The sequence below is a fragment of the Passer domesticus genome, chromosome 7 (assembly GCF_036417665.1).
Source record: "Passer domesticus isolate bPasDom1 chromosome 7, bPasDom1.hap1, whole genome shotgun sequence".
NCBI classification, from domain to species: domain Eukaryota; kingdom Metazoa; phylum Chordata; class Aves; order Passeriformes; family Passeridae; genus Passer; species Passer domesticus.
In genome coordinates this window covers 61710967-61727408 of record NC_087480.1, presented here as the reverse complement: position 1 = coordinate 61727408, position 16442 = coordinate 61710967, and the positions used below count along the sequence as shown (strand labels likewise).

The window sequence follows — 16442 nt, the reverse complement described above, 5'->3', positions numbered from 1 at the left end:
CCAGAGCCCTGGGCTGCTCCAGGAAGATTCCAGGAGCCTGGTCCTTCCAAACATTTTGTCCTTCTGGATTTTAATGTAATGTTCTTGTGTCCTCAGCCCGAATATTTGGTGATATTTCGCTTGCCAGTTGTTTTAATGGTTTGTACCAGGTATTTTCTCCTCACCACAGTTCTCTGCCCTCTTCCTGCATCCTTCCCCAGCTAATCCTGAGGAATAAATCCTGAGGAATAATCTCCAGGCACCTACTCAACACAATTGCATTAATCTCCTCCCTTTCTCCTTGCAATTTTCTTCCTATTAGTGACCTTTTTGTTCTTCATCTTGTAAGAAAAAGGTCCTCTTAAGGAGAGAGGAATTAAATGGAATGTCATTTGGGGTTTTTACAGCGCATTTCACATATTCATGGCAGCTTCACAAATGCCAGAGTGGTTCTTTCAAAAGTGCATTGGTTTTTATTGGATAGCTGGGCTGGGGGATGAAAAGAAAAGGAAAATATAAAAAAAAGGGGAACTTCATGCACCTGAAGTTCACTATCTTGTCAAAAATAGTGAAAATAGAACTGCTGGGTCTTCCTCTCTTCCAGAAAGTGGGGACAGTTTAAGCTTAAAACTCCCGGATTTTCATGACACAATATTGGGATTCCAGGTCCAAGCTAAAGAAACCAAAGAACCCCCCAAGAGCCCCGAGCCTGACCCTGAGCTCAGCCCGAAATCAGCTGAGGAGGCCCCGGGCAGGGAGGAGAGAGCCCCGGGCTCCGAGGTACAGGCACAGCTGGGCTGCTGGGGTGCAGAGCTCAGCCCTGCACTGCTCTGCTCCCGCACTGCCCCAGCCCTGGGCACCCCCAGCTGCTCCCCCTGCACTGGGAACGGGCACTGGGCACCTGGGCAGCACCGGGAACCCTCTGCATGGGGCAGGGAGGGCTGGTCACTCCATGTGGGAATCACCATGGAACTGCCTTAAGAATTAGCACTGATTAAACTGAGGATGGCTCTTCTGAGAAGGTCCTGCCTCCAGTGGAACATCAGATAAAGAGGGTTTGAAACAGCTCTGGTGCAAACAGAATTAAATTCCCCGAGGATAAATCACGTGGTAAATGCTTGTACAAATCTCTGTCACTACAAAAAGTACTTAATGGCAGTAAAGCTCTGAAAGTTTCCTCCGTGTAAGTGAAAACAAGAAAATGTTTTGAATCTTGTAGCATTAAGCATTCTAGCAACGCAGATTTGGTTTGGGTACTCCAGTTTAAATTGTTTCTCTAATTATCACATCTCTGCCTCTGGCCTTTCCTCTCCAAACTCACTGGAGAACCTTTACAACCTGTCAGGGTACAGAGACCCTGCTGTGTCACCCATCCCTGTCTCCCCAGGACATCACCCTCCTCATCTCTGAGCTTTCTGCAGGGATGAGAAAAGCCCCAAAATTCCCATTGGTGCCTTCATTCCCTCCTAGCCACCCTAGGGGCCTGAATGCCCTAATTTAAAATTTCTCTTTCTAAGAATGAGTCCACTTTCCTCCCCCAGTTTTACTGGGGTTATTTTCAGCACACGTCCTGTTGCAGGGCCTGTGTGAAGGTCAGGTGTGCTGAACCCTCAGGCAGAAGTTTATTAAGTCCAAATAATTTTAATTTAGCCACAAACTCCTCAGAGACAAAGCCATTTTAATTAAATACAGCTCCAGGGACAGCTGAATCTCTGGAAGGACTCACCAGAAATAACTGAGCAAGGAATCCTCCCTCTGAAACACCAATTGCTTACACTCAATTAGTGTTTGTTTCTTTCCGCTGGCAGCATTTTTGGTGACCTTGACTTCCTCAGAAATGTTTACACGGCCTTGATGTATCTTGCAAGTTCCATCTGGTTTGTCCACATTTCCATAACGAGCACATCACCCTAATTTTGAGGAGGATTTGCGTAGGATTAATTAGAACTTTCTGCTCACAAATTAGAGCTTCCTGCACTGCCCGTGTGGTGGGCTCGGGGTGTTTGAATGATCACGAGGAGAAGGCTGTGAACTGCCTGTGTGCTGCAGACTGAAGCGTTGCTGTTCCCTGTGCTCACTCTGCCTTGTTGTGTCCCTCAGGATGCCTTTGGACATCCTGGCAGTGAGATGAGGATAGGGGAGCTCCGTCCCTCCATGCCCGAGACGCCGCTCTACCCCCCCAAACTCGTCCTGCTGGGTAAAGACAAGAAAGGTACTGATGGGTTTGCAGCCTTTGAGATGAAACCTTGCGATGGGGATGTTCCACCTCTGCTTGTAAACCGTAGCCTGTGGACATTTGTGCATGTATCAGTACAACCCAATGCAATGCAATACTGGTGTTGACTTAAAAATGTGTTTTTCTGGTGTTTCCCGAGTGCCGCCCCCTGAAAGCATTTGCTGTGTTTTGTTTCAGAGTCGACAGATGAGTCTGAAGCAGATAAGATCCATTGTCTGAATAACAGCGTTTCCTCAGGCACTTACTCAGACTATTCCCCTTCCCAGGCTTCCTCAGGGTCCTCCAACGCGCACGTAAAAATGGGCTCCCTGCAGACCACGGCTAAAGAAGCAGTGAATAACTCTTTGTGGGGGAACAGGTGTGACATCTTTCCTGACGCAGCTTCTGCTTCCCTTTTGTCCTCTCTGGGCCCTCAGAGCGACCCTGTTAGGGCGTTGGGGTTTAAAAATCTGCATTTTTATCCCTTGTTGGCTGTGCAGAGATGGCCACCCTCCATATTCCATAATCCCACAGCTGCTGGTTCAGCTCTGTGCCATCTCCAGGCATTAAAGCTCCTGGAGGTGAAGCTGCAGCTGCTGGTGTCCCATTATTGCTGCCCCAGCTCCCTCTGCCCTGGGCCTCCAAAAAGTTTCTTGGAAAGCCATAACCTGCACTGTAAACATGCCAGGAGCAGCCTGTCCTGTCTGTGCCTGCCCTGAACCCCCTCACGTTGTTCCCTCCACAGCTCTGCCCCGTTAAAGAGCTGGATGGGATCAGGCAAAAAACTGCCTCTGGTGTCTCTGGTTAAAAAGTGGGGGGAACCTTCTGCTGCACTCATCCGTTATTTTTACAGCAGGAAAGTCTGTTCAGCAGGATTCCTGGGAAGGCGGCATGGAGCCAGCCAGGCCTTTGAGTGACTTCTTAGCTTCTCCGTGTGTGTCCCGACAGAGCCTGTGCTCCGGGGCAGAAACCTGCTGCCGCCGTTCCCGTGCCAGTGGCACGACATCCACAGAGTTCCCAACAGCCTGAGAGTAGCTCAGCTGGTGCTAAAAACACCGAGGGGGCAGGTTTGATTCCTGGACTCATGATCCTTGTGGGGCCCTTCCAGCTGGGAATATTCCGTGCTGAGGATCCCCGAAGTCTCCCGGTGAGATCCCGAAGCCAGAGCATAGACGGGAGAAGGCTGAGTTGCTTTCCAAGGACGATGAGTGCTGATAATGAGTGCTGGGACAGAGGACATTTTATCTTGTTCCCCTCTCTTGTCTTTGCAGGCTGGCCCAGTCGTTCCCACAGCCCCTGGAGACCAAGCCATTGCTGAGCCAGCGGGAAGCGGCTCCAGCCGGGAACGTCCCGGCGCGCCCGGAGCGGCGCCCGCTGAGCGACGCCTTCGCCGACAGCTGGAACGACAGCTCCCACTACGACAACACGGGATTCGTGGCCGAGGAGAGCGCGGCAGAGAACGCCGGCACCAACCCCCTGCTGAGCACCAAATCCAGGAGCTCCTCCGCCCACGGGCGCCGGCCGCTGATCCGGCAGGACAGGATCGTGGGGATCCCCCTGGAGCTGGAGCAGCCCGCGCTCAGAAACACACACGACTCTGAAGTGCCTCCTCCCAACCCTTGGCAAAATTGGACCAGAACCCCCAGTCCTTTTGAAGACAGGACAGCTTTTCCTTCCAAACTGGAAAGCACCCCCAACACCAGCCCTTTGCCCGAGCGGAAAGATCACGTCAAGGAGTCTCCCGAAATGACGAGCACTTTCACTCCAGGAATTCCGTGGGAATATCACGACGCCAACGCTAACAGGAGCCTCACAAACGTCTTTTCCCACATGCACTGTCGCCCGGACCCTTCCAAAAACGTCATCTCCATCAGCAAGAGCACGGAGCGGCTCTCCCCGATGATGAGGGATTTAAAAACGAACAAGTTTAAGAAGTCGCAGAGCATCGACGAGATCGACATCGGTGCGTACAAGGTGTACAACATCCCCCTGGAAAACTATGCATCCGGGAACGACACCGTGGGCCCCCACGAGAGGGTGGACAAGCTGCTGGGCCCGGAGCACGGCGTGCTGAGCATGTCCCGCAGCCAGTCCGTGCCCATGCTGGACGACGAGCTGCTGACCTACGGCAGCGTCAAGGTGCAGCCGCAGCACAAGGCGTCGGTCACCAAGAAGGTTTATCAGTTCGACCAAAGCTTCAACCCCCAGGGCGCCGTGGAGCTCCCAGCCGACAAGCGGCTCCTGCCGCCCTTCCAGCTCAACACCGAGTACCTGCCCCAGCCGGCCAAGAGCCTGCCCCAGGAGCTGGTGAGCCCGCGGGGCTACCGCGGCTACGCGCCCGTGGAGCCCATGTTCTCCTTCTCGCAGCCCTCGGTCGGCGAGGAGCCGGCGGCCGCCCCGTTCCCCGGCCCGGCCACGCGGCCCGGCTTCCTGCGCAGGGCGGATTCGCTGGCCAGCTCGGCGGAGATGTCGGTGTTCCGCAGGGTGGGCGAGCCCCAGGAGCTGCCCCCGGCGGACAGGTACGGCCGGGCCCCGTTCCGCGGCGCCCCGGAGCGCCAGGGCAGCATGGCCATGCCCGAGGCCCAGTTCCTCAAGCGCAACGGGCGCTACGAAGACGAGCACCCTTCCTACCAGGAAGTGAAAGCCCAGACTGGGAGCTTCCCAGTTAAAAACCTCACGCAAAGGAGGCCCCTGTCGGCACGAAGCTACAGCACAGAGAGCTACGGCACGGCCCAAACGCGGCCGGTCTCAGCGAGGCCCACCATGGCAGCTCTGCTGGAAAAGATTCCGTCAGACTATAACTTGGGTAACTATGGCGACAAGCCTTCCGATAGCAGTGATATAAAGCCGAGGCCTCCCCCTGGGAAGGGAAATGAGAGCTGTGCTAAAATGCCCGCTGACTGGAGACAACAGCTACTTAGACATATAGAAGCTAGAAGGTTAGACAGGGTATGTTTGGCATTTCTCTGCAATTAATGCCTTTAGTTGTGTGTTTCGCTCTGTCAAACGATTTGCACGTGCAGTGGTGACCACCAGAATTCCCAGGGATGAAATTCCTGCCGTGGTGTCAGAGGGACCGGCCCGCCAAGGGCCCCGGGGGTGCTCAGCTGGAGTGAGGGATCCCAGAAAATCCAAAGGCTCCTCACTGATGATGCCCCTTGGGACAGTCGCCGGTGTGGCGGCTCCGGGCTCTGGGTAAACCCGGAGGCTTCACGCTGGCGACGTTCCTTGGGGCAGTCACTGGGGTGCTGATTCTGAAACCTGGGTAAATCCAGAGGCTCTGCCCCAGTGCTGTCACTGGGGTGGTGACTCCTGCAGCTCTGCCCAAAATTAGGAAGAACCCTGAGGTTCTCCCCTGCCCATGGAAGCGCTGCTGGAGCCACCAGGTCAGTAACGACCAAGAGCTTGGAGAGGTGCTGGGCACGTCTTGGCAGTAAAAGGGAATAAAGGAAAAAGAGAATAAGTAATAAAATGTATTTTAGCTCTGGTGTCACTGTTAGTGCAGGGGGCTTAAAAGTGTCTATAACTGAGAAATATCCCTGGGTATCCACTGCCACGGTTCTGATGGGAATGTGATCATTACTCCTTTTAGCTGTAGGAAGTTATGCTGATTTGCCTTCTATCCAAAGGGTACTTTAGTGCATGATTCAGTCATTACCTATTTAATGACCTTATCCATGAATCCGATTTACTCCGTGATCTGAAGTGGTTGTGACAAATTCCTGTGGTGAAATGCATAAGGAGTCATTGCCAAATGTGTCCATATACTGCTTTGTGCTAGAGCCTCCTGAGTTTGGTGTTAATACTCTCCTTAACTTCCAGTCGTTGGGATGTCATGATATTAAGTTATCCTTAAGGATCAAAAGGGGAAACTTCAAAAAGGGTCTCCAAGGCTGGAGCATTTTCCTCCCTCAGCTCTTCTCCTTGTGCTGTGTAAACCCACTGGAAACTGCCTCCTCCCCAGGGAAACCAGTGCACCCGGAGCAGGGCCCTTCCTGGTGCAAACAAACCCTTGCCAGGTGTTGTTGGCTCGAGGAACATCCTTACACTTGGTTTACAACGTGTACGAAGGGTGCTTTAACCCTGGAAAGCTGGCACTGGTGGCTGTCCCTAACCCCTGCGAGGTGGTTCCTGCTGGGTGCAGAGCTGCAAGGAGCTGGGCTGGGCTGGTGGGAGCCCCGGGGAGCAGCCCCTGTCCCTGGGCCGGGCACAGCACCCGTGTCCCTGCCCTGCCCAGCTGCTCCCACGTGGGCAGCCAGGTTTTTGGGGAGCACGACTCTCTCCTCCACGCCAGGCACAGCCCTGGCTGCACAGCCCACCCCGAATTTGGCCGTTTTTTTGCAAAAGCCAGACGTGTAGCAGGTGAACTGCAGGTCCCACCACCCCCCTTGTGCTGTCAGCGTGGAAGTCCTCTCTGGTGCCCATTTTCTGTACGAGGAGCAGTGTACTCGCTGTGTGTGACCAGTGCATGCCTGGAGGAGCTATCGGTACTCGGTACTGTTTGTTGGCTTAAACTAAAACTCTGTGAACTTAACCATGTATGTGTGAGACTTAATTCTGAGCATGTGTGTTCATATGTGTCCCGTGGTTGTTTCCTCTACTCAGAGCGCTGCTTACAAACACCACACAGTTAGCCTTGGCATGCTGCACTCTGGAGGGGTTTCAGCCATGCATGCCGGCCGAAGCATGACTTTAAACTTGCAGCCTAAATCTAAATTTGAAAACCAAATGCTTCAAGAGCTACCTCTACCGAAAGTAAGTATGGGCTAGCCAGCATTCCCGGCATTCCCGGTTAATTAATGATCCTTGCTTCCTCCTGGTTTAGCTTCTGCCTCTTCCTCCTGCTTTTAGGATGCCCACTCCACAAAGCAAGGCTGGCAGGGACGCAGCTCTGCCCCTTGGTGGCCTTGCTTTTTGGATTCCAGGGCTCCCTGGCTGTCATTCCTGCTCTCCTGCTCTCCTCACACACGCCAGCGCTGTGATTTGCTCAGTGGGGAACGTGGTTTGCTCTGGGACTCTTTGAGCCTAGAAAAATGGGTGTGGAAATTGTGGAATGGGCTCCAGGAGACAGGCATTTTAATATCTGAGCATTAATTGGGTGTGCTATAATACCTGATGGGTTTTGAACACGTTACTGCACCCAAACCCATTTTAAAATTCGAGAAACACCTAAAAAAGAGAATATTCACTGTTTATCTTATATTTATTATTACTGGTTTAATATTTACATTTATTTACTGCTTATCTTATATTTATTATCAATATATTCTGACTAGCACAGATGTACAAAACTATGTGCTCCCAAGGAATATCTGAAGGGAGAGGCACACAGCCCAAGGCCATTCCTGCAGGATTCTCAGTGCCAGGGAGGGATGAGACCTTTCCCTGCATCCCAAGGGACGGGCACAGCTCAGCCTCTCCCTGCCCTGGCACAGGAGCTGAGGGGACACAGCAGCAGCAGCTCTGTGGGTGATGAAAGGGCAGCAGAGCCCAGATCCCCGTGTTCCATCTGTGCTGGGAATGGCCAGCCTGGCCCCTGTGGAACAGCCCGGCCAGCAATTCCCAAGGAGGCTTCCAAGGGTTCAGAGCTCACATCCAAGGGTCTGAGGAGAGCAGGATGATGCAGCAGCAGCAGCAGGAGCTGGCCCAGAGCCGGGCCCTGCTCCTCTTGCCGACCCCACCCGTGCTCCAGCCGGCATTCCCGGCAATGCAGGGCAGGATGGCAGCATGCAGGGAGCAGTGCCAGCCGTCCCCACTGTGCCCAGCCCTCCATGCCCTGTCACCTCCATGCCCCGTCCCCCGCGCTGCTCTGGGTGTGTGCTGCTCTGTGGTGGGGCGGGAGGCTGGAGGGGATCCCCCTGGGTGTGTGTGCTGGGCAGGGACATCCCGGTGTTGTCTTTGCTTCCCAGACCTTGTCTGTCTGCTCAGGTGCTTGTCACGAGTCCCTGGAAAAGTCCATTGGGCACCAACCCCCAGGAGTGGTGCTGGTTCCCTCCACACGATAGGAATGAGGTGGTTTGTGGCACTGCCAGGGTTTTAGGCTGTAGGTGAATGTGGATATTAATGATGGATGTCTGAGGAAACCCAGGAATCTGCTCTGTGACCTGTTCTGGGGTGTGGTCTGATGTGGGTTATTCTGCTTTTCTACTCACCAGCATTCCATTGCTCCATATCCATAGAAACTGTGATGCTGAACTGCACTGAGGGGTTGTTCTCTCTCTGTACTGTTGGGGAAGATTATTGTTGGGAAAGATCACTGCGGGGGGAAATGACTGTTGGAAAAATGCCGTGTATATTTAGTGTTGTTTAATTTTATTGCTTCACACCTTCCACAGAATTTGCATTTCCTAAAGAATCCAGGCCACAGCAGTTCAATCCTTGCCTCTTCCCCTCCCTCCTTCCCGTGGCCTGGATTCAAGAGAGTAATGAGTGAGCTCTGGCTGTCAGGAAATCAACTTTAACAATGAATTGCCTTGAAAATGTTCATGACATCAATCTGCTCCCTGCAGAAAATGTGGGAAGTGCTGCTTTTCCTCTTTTCCCCAGATTTCATGGAGGTGGAGCTGGGCTGCAGCCTGACCCAGCTCAGAAAACAGCCACAATTTTGGGGACAAATCCCTTTTGCTGCAGCAAATGAAATCCAGGATTTCCCTGTTTCTGGAGGAAGCTGGGAGCGCTCTCTGCATTTTCCTTTGTCCCTCTGGAGTGCAAACTCCCCTCTGCAGGTCAGGCCCAGCTCTCTCCAGAGGGATCCTTTCCACTTCTGGCTGCCAGTGAAAAGTTTTTAAAGTTTGTGGTTTGGTGCAGCCCATTCCCAGAATGGGAATTCCCACTTTCTTTGGGAAGAGCAGAGAGGCTGGGCCTGGGGAGGGCACCCAGAGGGATGTGAGCAGATCCCCAGGGCAGCTCTGGAGTGAATTGCCTGTTTTTTCCATTTTAATGGGGGTAAAGAAAGCTCTACAAGGAGATCCTGGGTTTTTAGCAGGGGAAATTGTTTTTCATAGAAGGAAAATCACAAATTCCATTATTTTTCTGGACAATTTCTTGAATGATAAAAGAAATATAATGAAAGTTTTGTTTTAAATAATCAGGGTTGGACTTTTTTCACTTCACCTCAGAGATGTGATTTAAATCATAATTTTCTTCTATTTATTTTCAACTTCTGTAAAAAAACATTTTTAATGGAAAAATTCCCACCTTACATATTTCAAAGCAAGTTTGATTAATCCTTCATCCATCTAGAAAAGTGTATCCTGATTTTTTTTTATTTTTGACCCAAAACTGGAGAAGAAACGCCTGCAATGGCAGAGGGGAGGAATAGATTTTTTTTTTTGCTCCTTTGCAGATTCCCATTAATCAATAAGCACTGAACTGTGCCAGGTGCTGTCAGCGGCAGGACAATGCTGGAATTTTGGGAAGTCTGACACCCAAAAGGTGTTAGGAAAACTCCCAGTGACGATGGAGAAATAGAGGGACAGATAATGGAAGCTCAGGGTGGGGCAGGAAAAGTCCAAACCCTCTCTAAAGTCCTGAAAACAGGAATGAAACAACCGGAGGGAAAGTGACAAGGAGAAACACGGAACAGGAGAGAAAAGGGAATTATGAGCACTGGGGAAACTTTCCCTGTGTGTTGTGACCATTCACGATGAGGCAAACATTGAATTCCAGGTTAATATTGTACAAAAAACGTCCCTGGCACAAGCCGGAGGTTCTGGGAGCTGCACAGGGAGCCAGCACAGCCCCGGCACTGCCAGCAGGGGATGTTTGCTGCAGAAAACACAAACAGCTCCTTTTCCTTGGTGGCAAATCCTTCCTAACAAAGTTCCTGCTGCTGGAACGAGCAGTGAGGAAGTCCTAACTCCAGAATTAATGCCAGGCTCTTTAAATATTGGAATCTCACCAAAATCTGTTTCTCTGAAAGTAACGAGTCCCGTCCAATGAATTTTCTCTTCTCTCTCACCATTCATTATTCTCATTATTTCTGTCCTGAACCTCTCAAGCCCTCCTGCTTGCAGAGAGCCCCCAGTGACGCTGTGTTGGTGGAGCACTGGGCAGACTGGGCGTTGTGTGCGTTGCTGGGTTGTTGTGGCTGAGTGAGGAGGGTTTGTGCTGTGCCTAAAGGCTGCCCTGCCTTTGTGAACAGACCCCGTCGCAGCAGAGCAGCCTCCTGGACAACGGGCAGGACGAGGTGGCCGTGGGCAGCCCCTGGAACCCCTACCCGCTGGGCCGGCGGGACGTGCCCCCCGACACCGTCACCAAGAAGGTAAGGGGTGCCAGCAGGCACGGCCCCAGCCCGCCCTGGGGACAGCAGGACAGCCCTGGGGACAGCAGGACAGCCCTGGGCTGCTCCGAGGCTGAAAGCAGGAATTGCTGTACTGAGGGCCGTGTTTTCATGGGGCACCTGATCCCCTGTGCAGGCTGCCCTGGAGCAGAGCTCCAGAACAAAGCAGGGATTGATTCCAAGGATCTCCTCCATGGATCCACCTCGGGCAGCAGCAGAGCCCAGCCAGGGCTGCCCCCAGGATGAACCCAAATGGCCCCAAAATGCACGAGCGCTGCCGGGGTCTGTCCCTGGGCTCAGCTCTGCTCCATGTGCACATTGCAGTTCAGTGCCCAATCCCAGCTGCAGCCCCTGCAGTCCCATCCTGCTTGTTTTTCTCTCTGCAGCCCACGGGCTTTGTGCTCCTGGGCTGGGATTGGGATCATTTGTCCTTGGTACCCAGCTGGAGCAGGAATTGTTTTGTGTCCCTGCTCTGTGCAGAGCTCCCCATCCCCTCATGTGAAGCCCAGCCCCACACACCAAAGCAGCTCAGAATGTGAAAAATAGAAAAGCCAAACCCTGAGGCATCAGGTCTTGGTGTGCTCTGGCCCTGCTGTGGGCAGTGGGCACGGAGGGCTGGGCAGGGCTGCTCCTGCCCTGCTCCTGCAGGGTCTCATCCCAGGGTTTCACCCCTGTGATGTTCAGTCCATGAACAGCACGAGGGGTGGGATGGCTGCAGCCCAGCCCTGCACAGGCACAGCCCTCGTGCTGATAAACTCCCTGGAAAAGGATCTCTTTCTGCTGCTTCTGTGGGGGTGGATGTTGAATTCCAGCTCGGAGCTCCTGGCTGCCCCTCCCAGCCCCAGCTTTCAGGAGCTGCTCTGACCATAGAGCTGGAGACTGGAGAATGCTCACAGACCGTTGGAGGAGGAGCTGCAGGGATGAGCCAGGATAACCACAGGGATCACTGTCAGGAGAGCCATCCTGCCAGCCCAGAGGTCCCAGCAGTGAGTGACACCACCATGCACGCTGGCTGCGTGTGAGGGTCCGGGGAGCTCCTGCTGCTCCAAGCTTTGTCCTTCCATCAAGCTGCATCCCTTCACGGGGAGATGCAGCCAGGGATCCCTGAGTGCAGGAGGACTGCTGGGGGTGGAAACAACAGCCATTTATCCCAGAGATGCCTCCAGGCACAGCAGGAGGAGGGAAGCTGATGGTGCGGGATGCAGCTGGCCCTGACAGCCGAGTCGTTTGCCCCCGATCTGCGAGGGTCGGGCTGAGCAGTGTAGAGGGTGCACTCCCAGCTCCCGCTGGGCAGCGTGCGGGCCCGGGGCTGCGGGCCGGCTGTCCTGACGCGCTGCTTGCCCACAGGCAGGTAGCCACATCCAGACGCTGATGGGCTCGCAGAGCCTGCAGCACCGCAGCCGGGAGCAGCCGCAGTACGAGGGCAGCATGAACAAGGTGACCATCCAGCAGTACCAGCCGCCCCTGCCCATCCAGATCCCGAGCTCGCAGGGCTCCCGGGCCCCCCAGCCCCAGCGCTGCCTCATCCAGACCAAGGGGCAGCGCAGCACCGACGCCTACCAGGAGCAGGTGAGGCTGGGGGACACGGGGAGGGTCCGGGGACACGGGGGGGGTCCGGGGACACGGGGGGGGTCCGGGGACACGGGGGGGGTCTGGGGACACGGGGCAGCTCCCGGGCACCAACAGTCCCAAAGGAGCTTCTCCAAAGTGCCCACGGGAGAGGGAACCTTGGGCAGCAGTGGGGGAGCTGAGCCAGCAGACCAGGGGGAGCTGGGACTGGGAGAGCTCTGGCTGGACTGGGAGAGCTCTGGTTGGACTGGGAGAGCCCTGGCTGGACTGGGAGAGCTCTGGTCGGACTGGGAGAGCTCTGGCTGGACTGGGAGAGCTCTGGTCAGGCTGGGAGAGCTCTGGCTGGACTGGGAGAGCTCTGGTTGGACTGGGAGAGCTCTGGCTGGACTGGGAGAGCTCTGGTCAGGCTGGGAGAGCTCTGGCTGGACTGGGAGAGCTCTGGCTGGACTGGGAGAGCTCTGGTTGGACTGGGAGAGCCCTGGCTGGACTGGGAGAGCTCTGGTCGGACTGGGAGAGCTCTGGTCGGACTGGGAGAGCTCTGGCTGGACTGGGAGAGCTCTGGCTGGGCTGGGAGAGCTCTGGTCAGGCTGGGAGAGCCTTGGTTGGACTGGGGGAGCTCTGGTTGGACTGGGAGAGCTCTGGTTGGACTGGGAGAGCTCTGGTTGGACTGGGAGAGCTCTGGTTGGACTGGGAGAGCTCTGGCTGGACTGGGAGAGCTCTGGCTGGGCTGGGAGAGCTCTGGCTGGGCTGGGAGAGCTCTGGCTGGGCTGGGAGAGCTCTGGCTGGACTGGGAGAGCCTTGGTTGGACTGGGAGAGCTCTGGATGGGCTGGAGGAGCCCTGGCTGGGCTGGAAGAGCTCTGGCTGGGATGGAAGAGCCCAGGCTGGACTGGGAGAGCTCTGGATGGGCTGGAGGAGCCCTGGCTGGGATGGAAGAGCCCAGGCTGGACTGGGAGAGCTCTGGCTGGGCTGAGGACAGGCTGGGTCCATCCCGTCCCCAGCAGCAGCCACCAATTCCCCTTTCCTGAGCTCATTTTTATTGTACATCCCATTCCCCAGCGCTCTTTGGAACCACCCTGACTAGAAGAGGGGGCTCAGCTCTGATTCCTGTGGCAGTGCAGGCTCCCAGATCCCAGGGATCCCAGAGGATTTTATCCCTTGGCTTTGTCCCGAGGTGCTGCACGTCTGGCTCCTCCCAGGAAAATAAAATTGCACCAGACAAAGCCTCACTGATGGGTTTATCCCAGCGTTTAAGTGAAAAACCTGGCCAGGGTGAACTTCTCTTTCACAAATCTAAAGGGTTTTTCCCTCCTTGAAAAGAGAGCATTAAAATCTGTGCAAAAATCTGTGAACCACAGGGAATGTTTTGGTACCACTGCAGTGTAGGAAAACACTGCCAGTTCTTCCAGCTTACATATTTTATTATTCCATAATATGTTTATATTTTAGCAATATTCCAGTGGTTTTTGCCATGTTGTGGAGTGCAGGGGCTCAGCTCCTCCAGGGAAATGGGATGTGAGGGCAGGTTTCAGTGCTGACATCCCTGTTTTTCCTACCTAGTTTTGTGTGAGGATAGAGAAGAATCCTGGCCTCGGGTTTAGTATCAGTGGTGGAATAAGTGGACAAGGAAATCCATTCAAACCTTCTGATAAGGTAAGTTTGAAACTCCTCTCTCCCTGCTCCTTGTTTCAGAGGTCACAGAGTGGAGGCAGAGAAAAATGAGGGGGATGCTGGTGCCTCTCTCTTGGTGTAATTGAAAGATTTTTTTTCCCCATTCTTAGCTTTGTTCTTGGTTTTTGGGGATTTTTTTTTGTTGTTTGTTTATTTTAGCAGAGTGTTGTTTGCTTGTTTTCCCAGTTAAAGAAGATGAGGGAATCAAGCATCAATCCCACAAGTGTCTGGCCCATATTCCCTGGCTAAGAAAATTTTTGGGCTGTTTTCTGAAGAATTGTCTCTTTCACTTTTTAAGAGTCTCCTTAGACGCCAATTAAACTTTTAATAAATTAATTAGAGTATATTATGTATATAATATATATTATGGTATAGTGTAAATTACATATGTGTTATATATTATATAATATATTATATAATATATTATATATTATATATAATATATCGTATATCATAAGTCATATGTCATATATTATATATTATATATTATATATTATATATTATATATTATATATTATGTGTTATATATCATATATTATATAGTATATAGTATATATTATGTGTTATATATTATGTGTTATATATTATGTGTTATATATTATATATTATATATTATATATTATATATTATATATTATAAAAGTTACTATACTAAAATACAGTGTGATCCCTGGGGGCTGAAATTCCAGGGTTTGTAGCTGCTGTGACAAATAAAAGCAGCCTGAAAATCCCTGGATCTTTACAGACCCCATGGCAGCAGATGTCTCCTGTACTGGGAGTTAAAACTGACACCTGGTGGTGGTCAGGGACACTCAGGGTTCATTTTGGGAATCACACATTTAAGATAAATCGATTTGCAACAGAAAGAGGCCACAAAAACTCCAGCGTGTGCTGAGTCCCAGCTGCCAGGGCTGTAGGGTTGGGAAGTGGGTCCTACCCCTGTGGATTTGTGCTTGGTGCCATGGAACTGACTGGAGTTTGTTGGAAAAAGAAATTCCTGCAGCTGATGTTCTTGGGTAATACTGGATTCACGTTGCAGGGACAGTGGGAACTTCCATAAATGTTTCATATAATGAAATTGAAGCTGTGCTTCCTAGAGGAATCAAAGATTGCTCTATTGATTATGATACACATTATTGCAATAATTAACACTTGCTCCATTTTAATTACCCTCCTGACAGCCTGCCACTCTTGCCCTGTTCATGCTGGACTCTCTTTGTGATGTGGGATTTTAGTGTAAAATGACCCACAATTATTGACAAGTGCTGAAGGTCCCAGGGAGCTGCTCCACCCCAGACTGGAGTTTGGTAACAAACAGAATAAACCAGTTTGGTGTTACCCACCTCCAGGGCATGCAGAGCCCCCAGGCCCCAGCTAGGGAGGGAGCCCCGTGGTTTTTGGGATGTAGTTCTTGGAGAAAGCATCCTAACCTGTGTTACTTCTGACTTATAGGGTATCTTTGTTACTAGGGTTCAGCCTGACGGCCCTGCCTCCAGCCTGCTCCAGCCCGGAGACAAAATCCTCCAGGTAGGGATCCTGGGGAGTCCTGGAGGCACACAGGGGGTGTTTGCAGCAGGGCTGAACTGCGTCTGGCCTTTGGGGGCTTCAGTATTGATGTACAGCTGTTGTCCTGTTTGCCCTGGTGGCCACGGGCACCTGCTTTGAATCAAAACCGTGGGCAGAGCCCCAGGGCAGGGACTGTCCCCTGTGCTGGGCCACCTGCACCCTGTGCCCACTTCTGGGCACCCCCAAACTGACCCTGAGAGGCTAGAGAGTGTCCAGGGCAGGGAACTGGGCTGGGAAGGGGCTGGAGAATCCCTGAGGGAGCTGGGAAGGGGCTGGAGAATCCCTGAGGAGCTGGGAAGGGGCTGGAGAATCCCTGAGGGAGCTGGGAAGGGGCTGGAGAATCCCTGAGGGAGCTGGGAAGGGGCTGGAGAATCCCTGAGGAGCCGGGAAGGGGCTGGAGAATCCCTGAGGAGCTGGGAAGGGGCTGGAGAATCCCTGAGGAGCTGGGAAGGGGCTGGAGAATCCCTGAGGAGCTGGGAAGGGGCTGGAGAATCCCTGAGGAGCTGGGAAGGAGCTCAGCCTGGAGCAAAGGAGGCTCAGGGGCCCTTGTGGCTCTGCACAGCTCCTGCCAGGAGGGGACAGCCGGGGGTCGGGCTGTGCTCCAGGAACAGGGACAGGAGCAGAGGGAACGGCCCCAGGCTGGGCCAGGGCAGCTCAGGGTGGAGGAATTTTTCCCTCAAAGGGAGGTCAAACACTGTGGTTGGTTTGGGTATCAAATTTCTCCTGCTTTTCCTGCTGAGGTCTGACAGTGCCCTCCCAGTCATTCCCAGAGAACCCCAAAATCACAGAACCACAGAATCCCAGAATCCCTGAATCTCAGAATCCCAGAATGCACAGAATCCCAAAATCACAGGGTTGGCAGAGACCTCCAAGATCATCGAGTCCAGCCCAGCCCCAACACCCCAAACAAACCCTGGCCCCCAGTGCCACATCCAGGCTTTGTTAAACACACCCAGGGATGGGGACTGCACCACCTCCCCGGGCAGCCATTCCACAACTTTGTCACCCTATCTGGAAAAAACTTTTCCCTAATATCCATCCCAAATTCCCCTTGCTGCAGCTGGAGGCTGTGTCAGGACCCTGATCAGCCCCAGCCATTCTCTCTTTGTCCTCCTCAGCTCCTCATTCCAGGTTCTCCAGCCAGATCCTCCCCCTGGAGCCTGT

General features: G+C 53.1%; 1 protein-coding gene across 5 annotated transcripts in view; it reads left to right on the top strand.

The window, feature by feature from the left end:
• LRRC7 (leucine rich repeat containing 7) overlaps positions 1–16442 on the top strand; it is a 98635-nt gene that overhangs the window by 77095 nt on the left and 5098 nt on the right. For 3 of the 5 annotated variants that reach the window (XM_064429206.1, XM_064429204.1, XM_064429209.1), the window contains 8 exons: positions 2080–2191; positions 2393–2573; positions 3466–5143; positions 6800–6949; positions 10338–10457; positions 11823–12044; positions 13603–13695; positions 15165–15239. In XM_064429206.1, the coding sequence (XP_064285276.1) occupies positions 2080–2191; positions 2393–2573; positions 3466–5143; positions 6800–6949; positions 10338–10457; positions 11823–12044; positions 13603–13695; positions 15165–15239 (2631 nt within the window). The remainder of the gene's footprint in view (positions 1–2079; positions 2192–2392; positions 2574–3465; positions 5144–6799; positions 6950–10337; positions 10458–11822; positions 12045–13602; positions 13696–15164; positions 15240–16442) is intronic. The other 2 variants (XM_064429208.1, XM_064429205.1) reach the window with 2 other exon arrangements.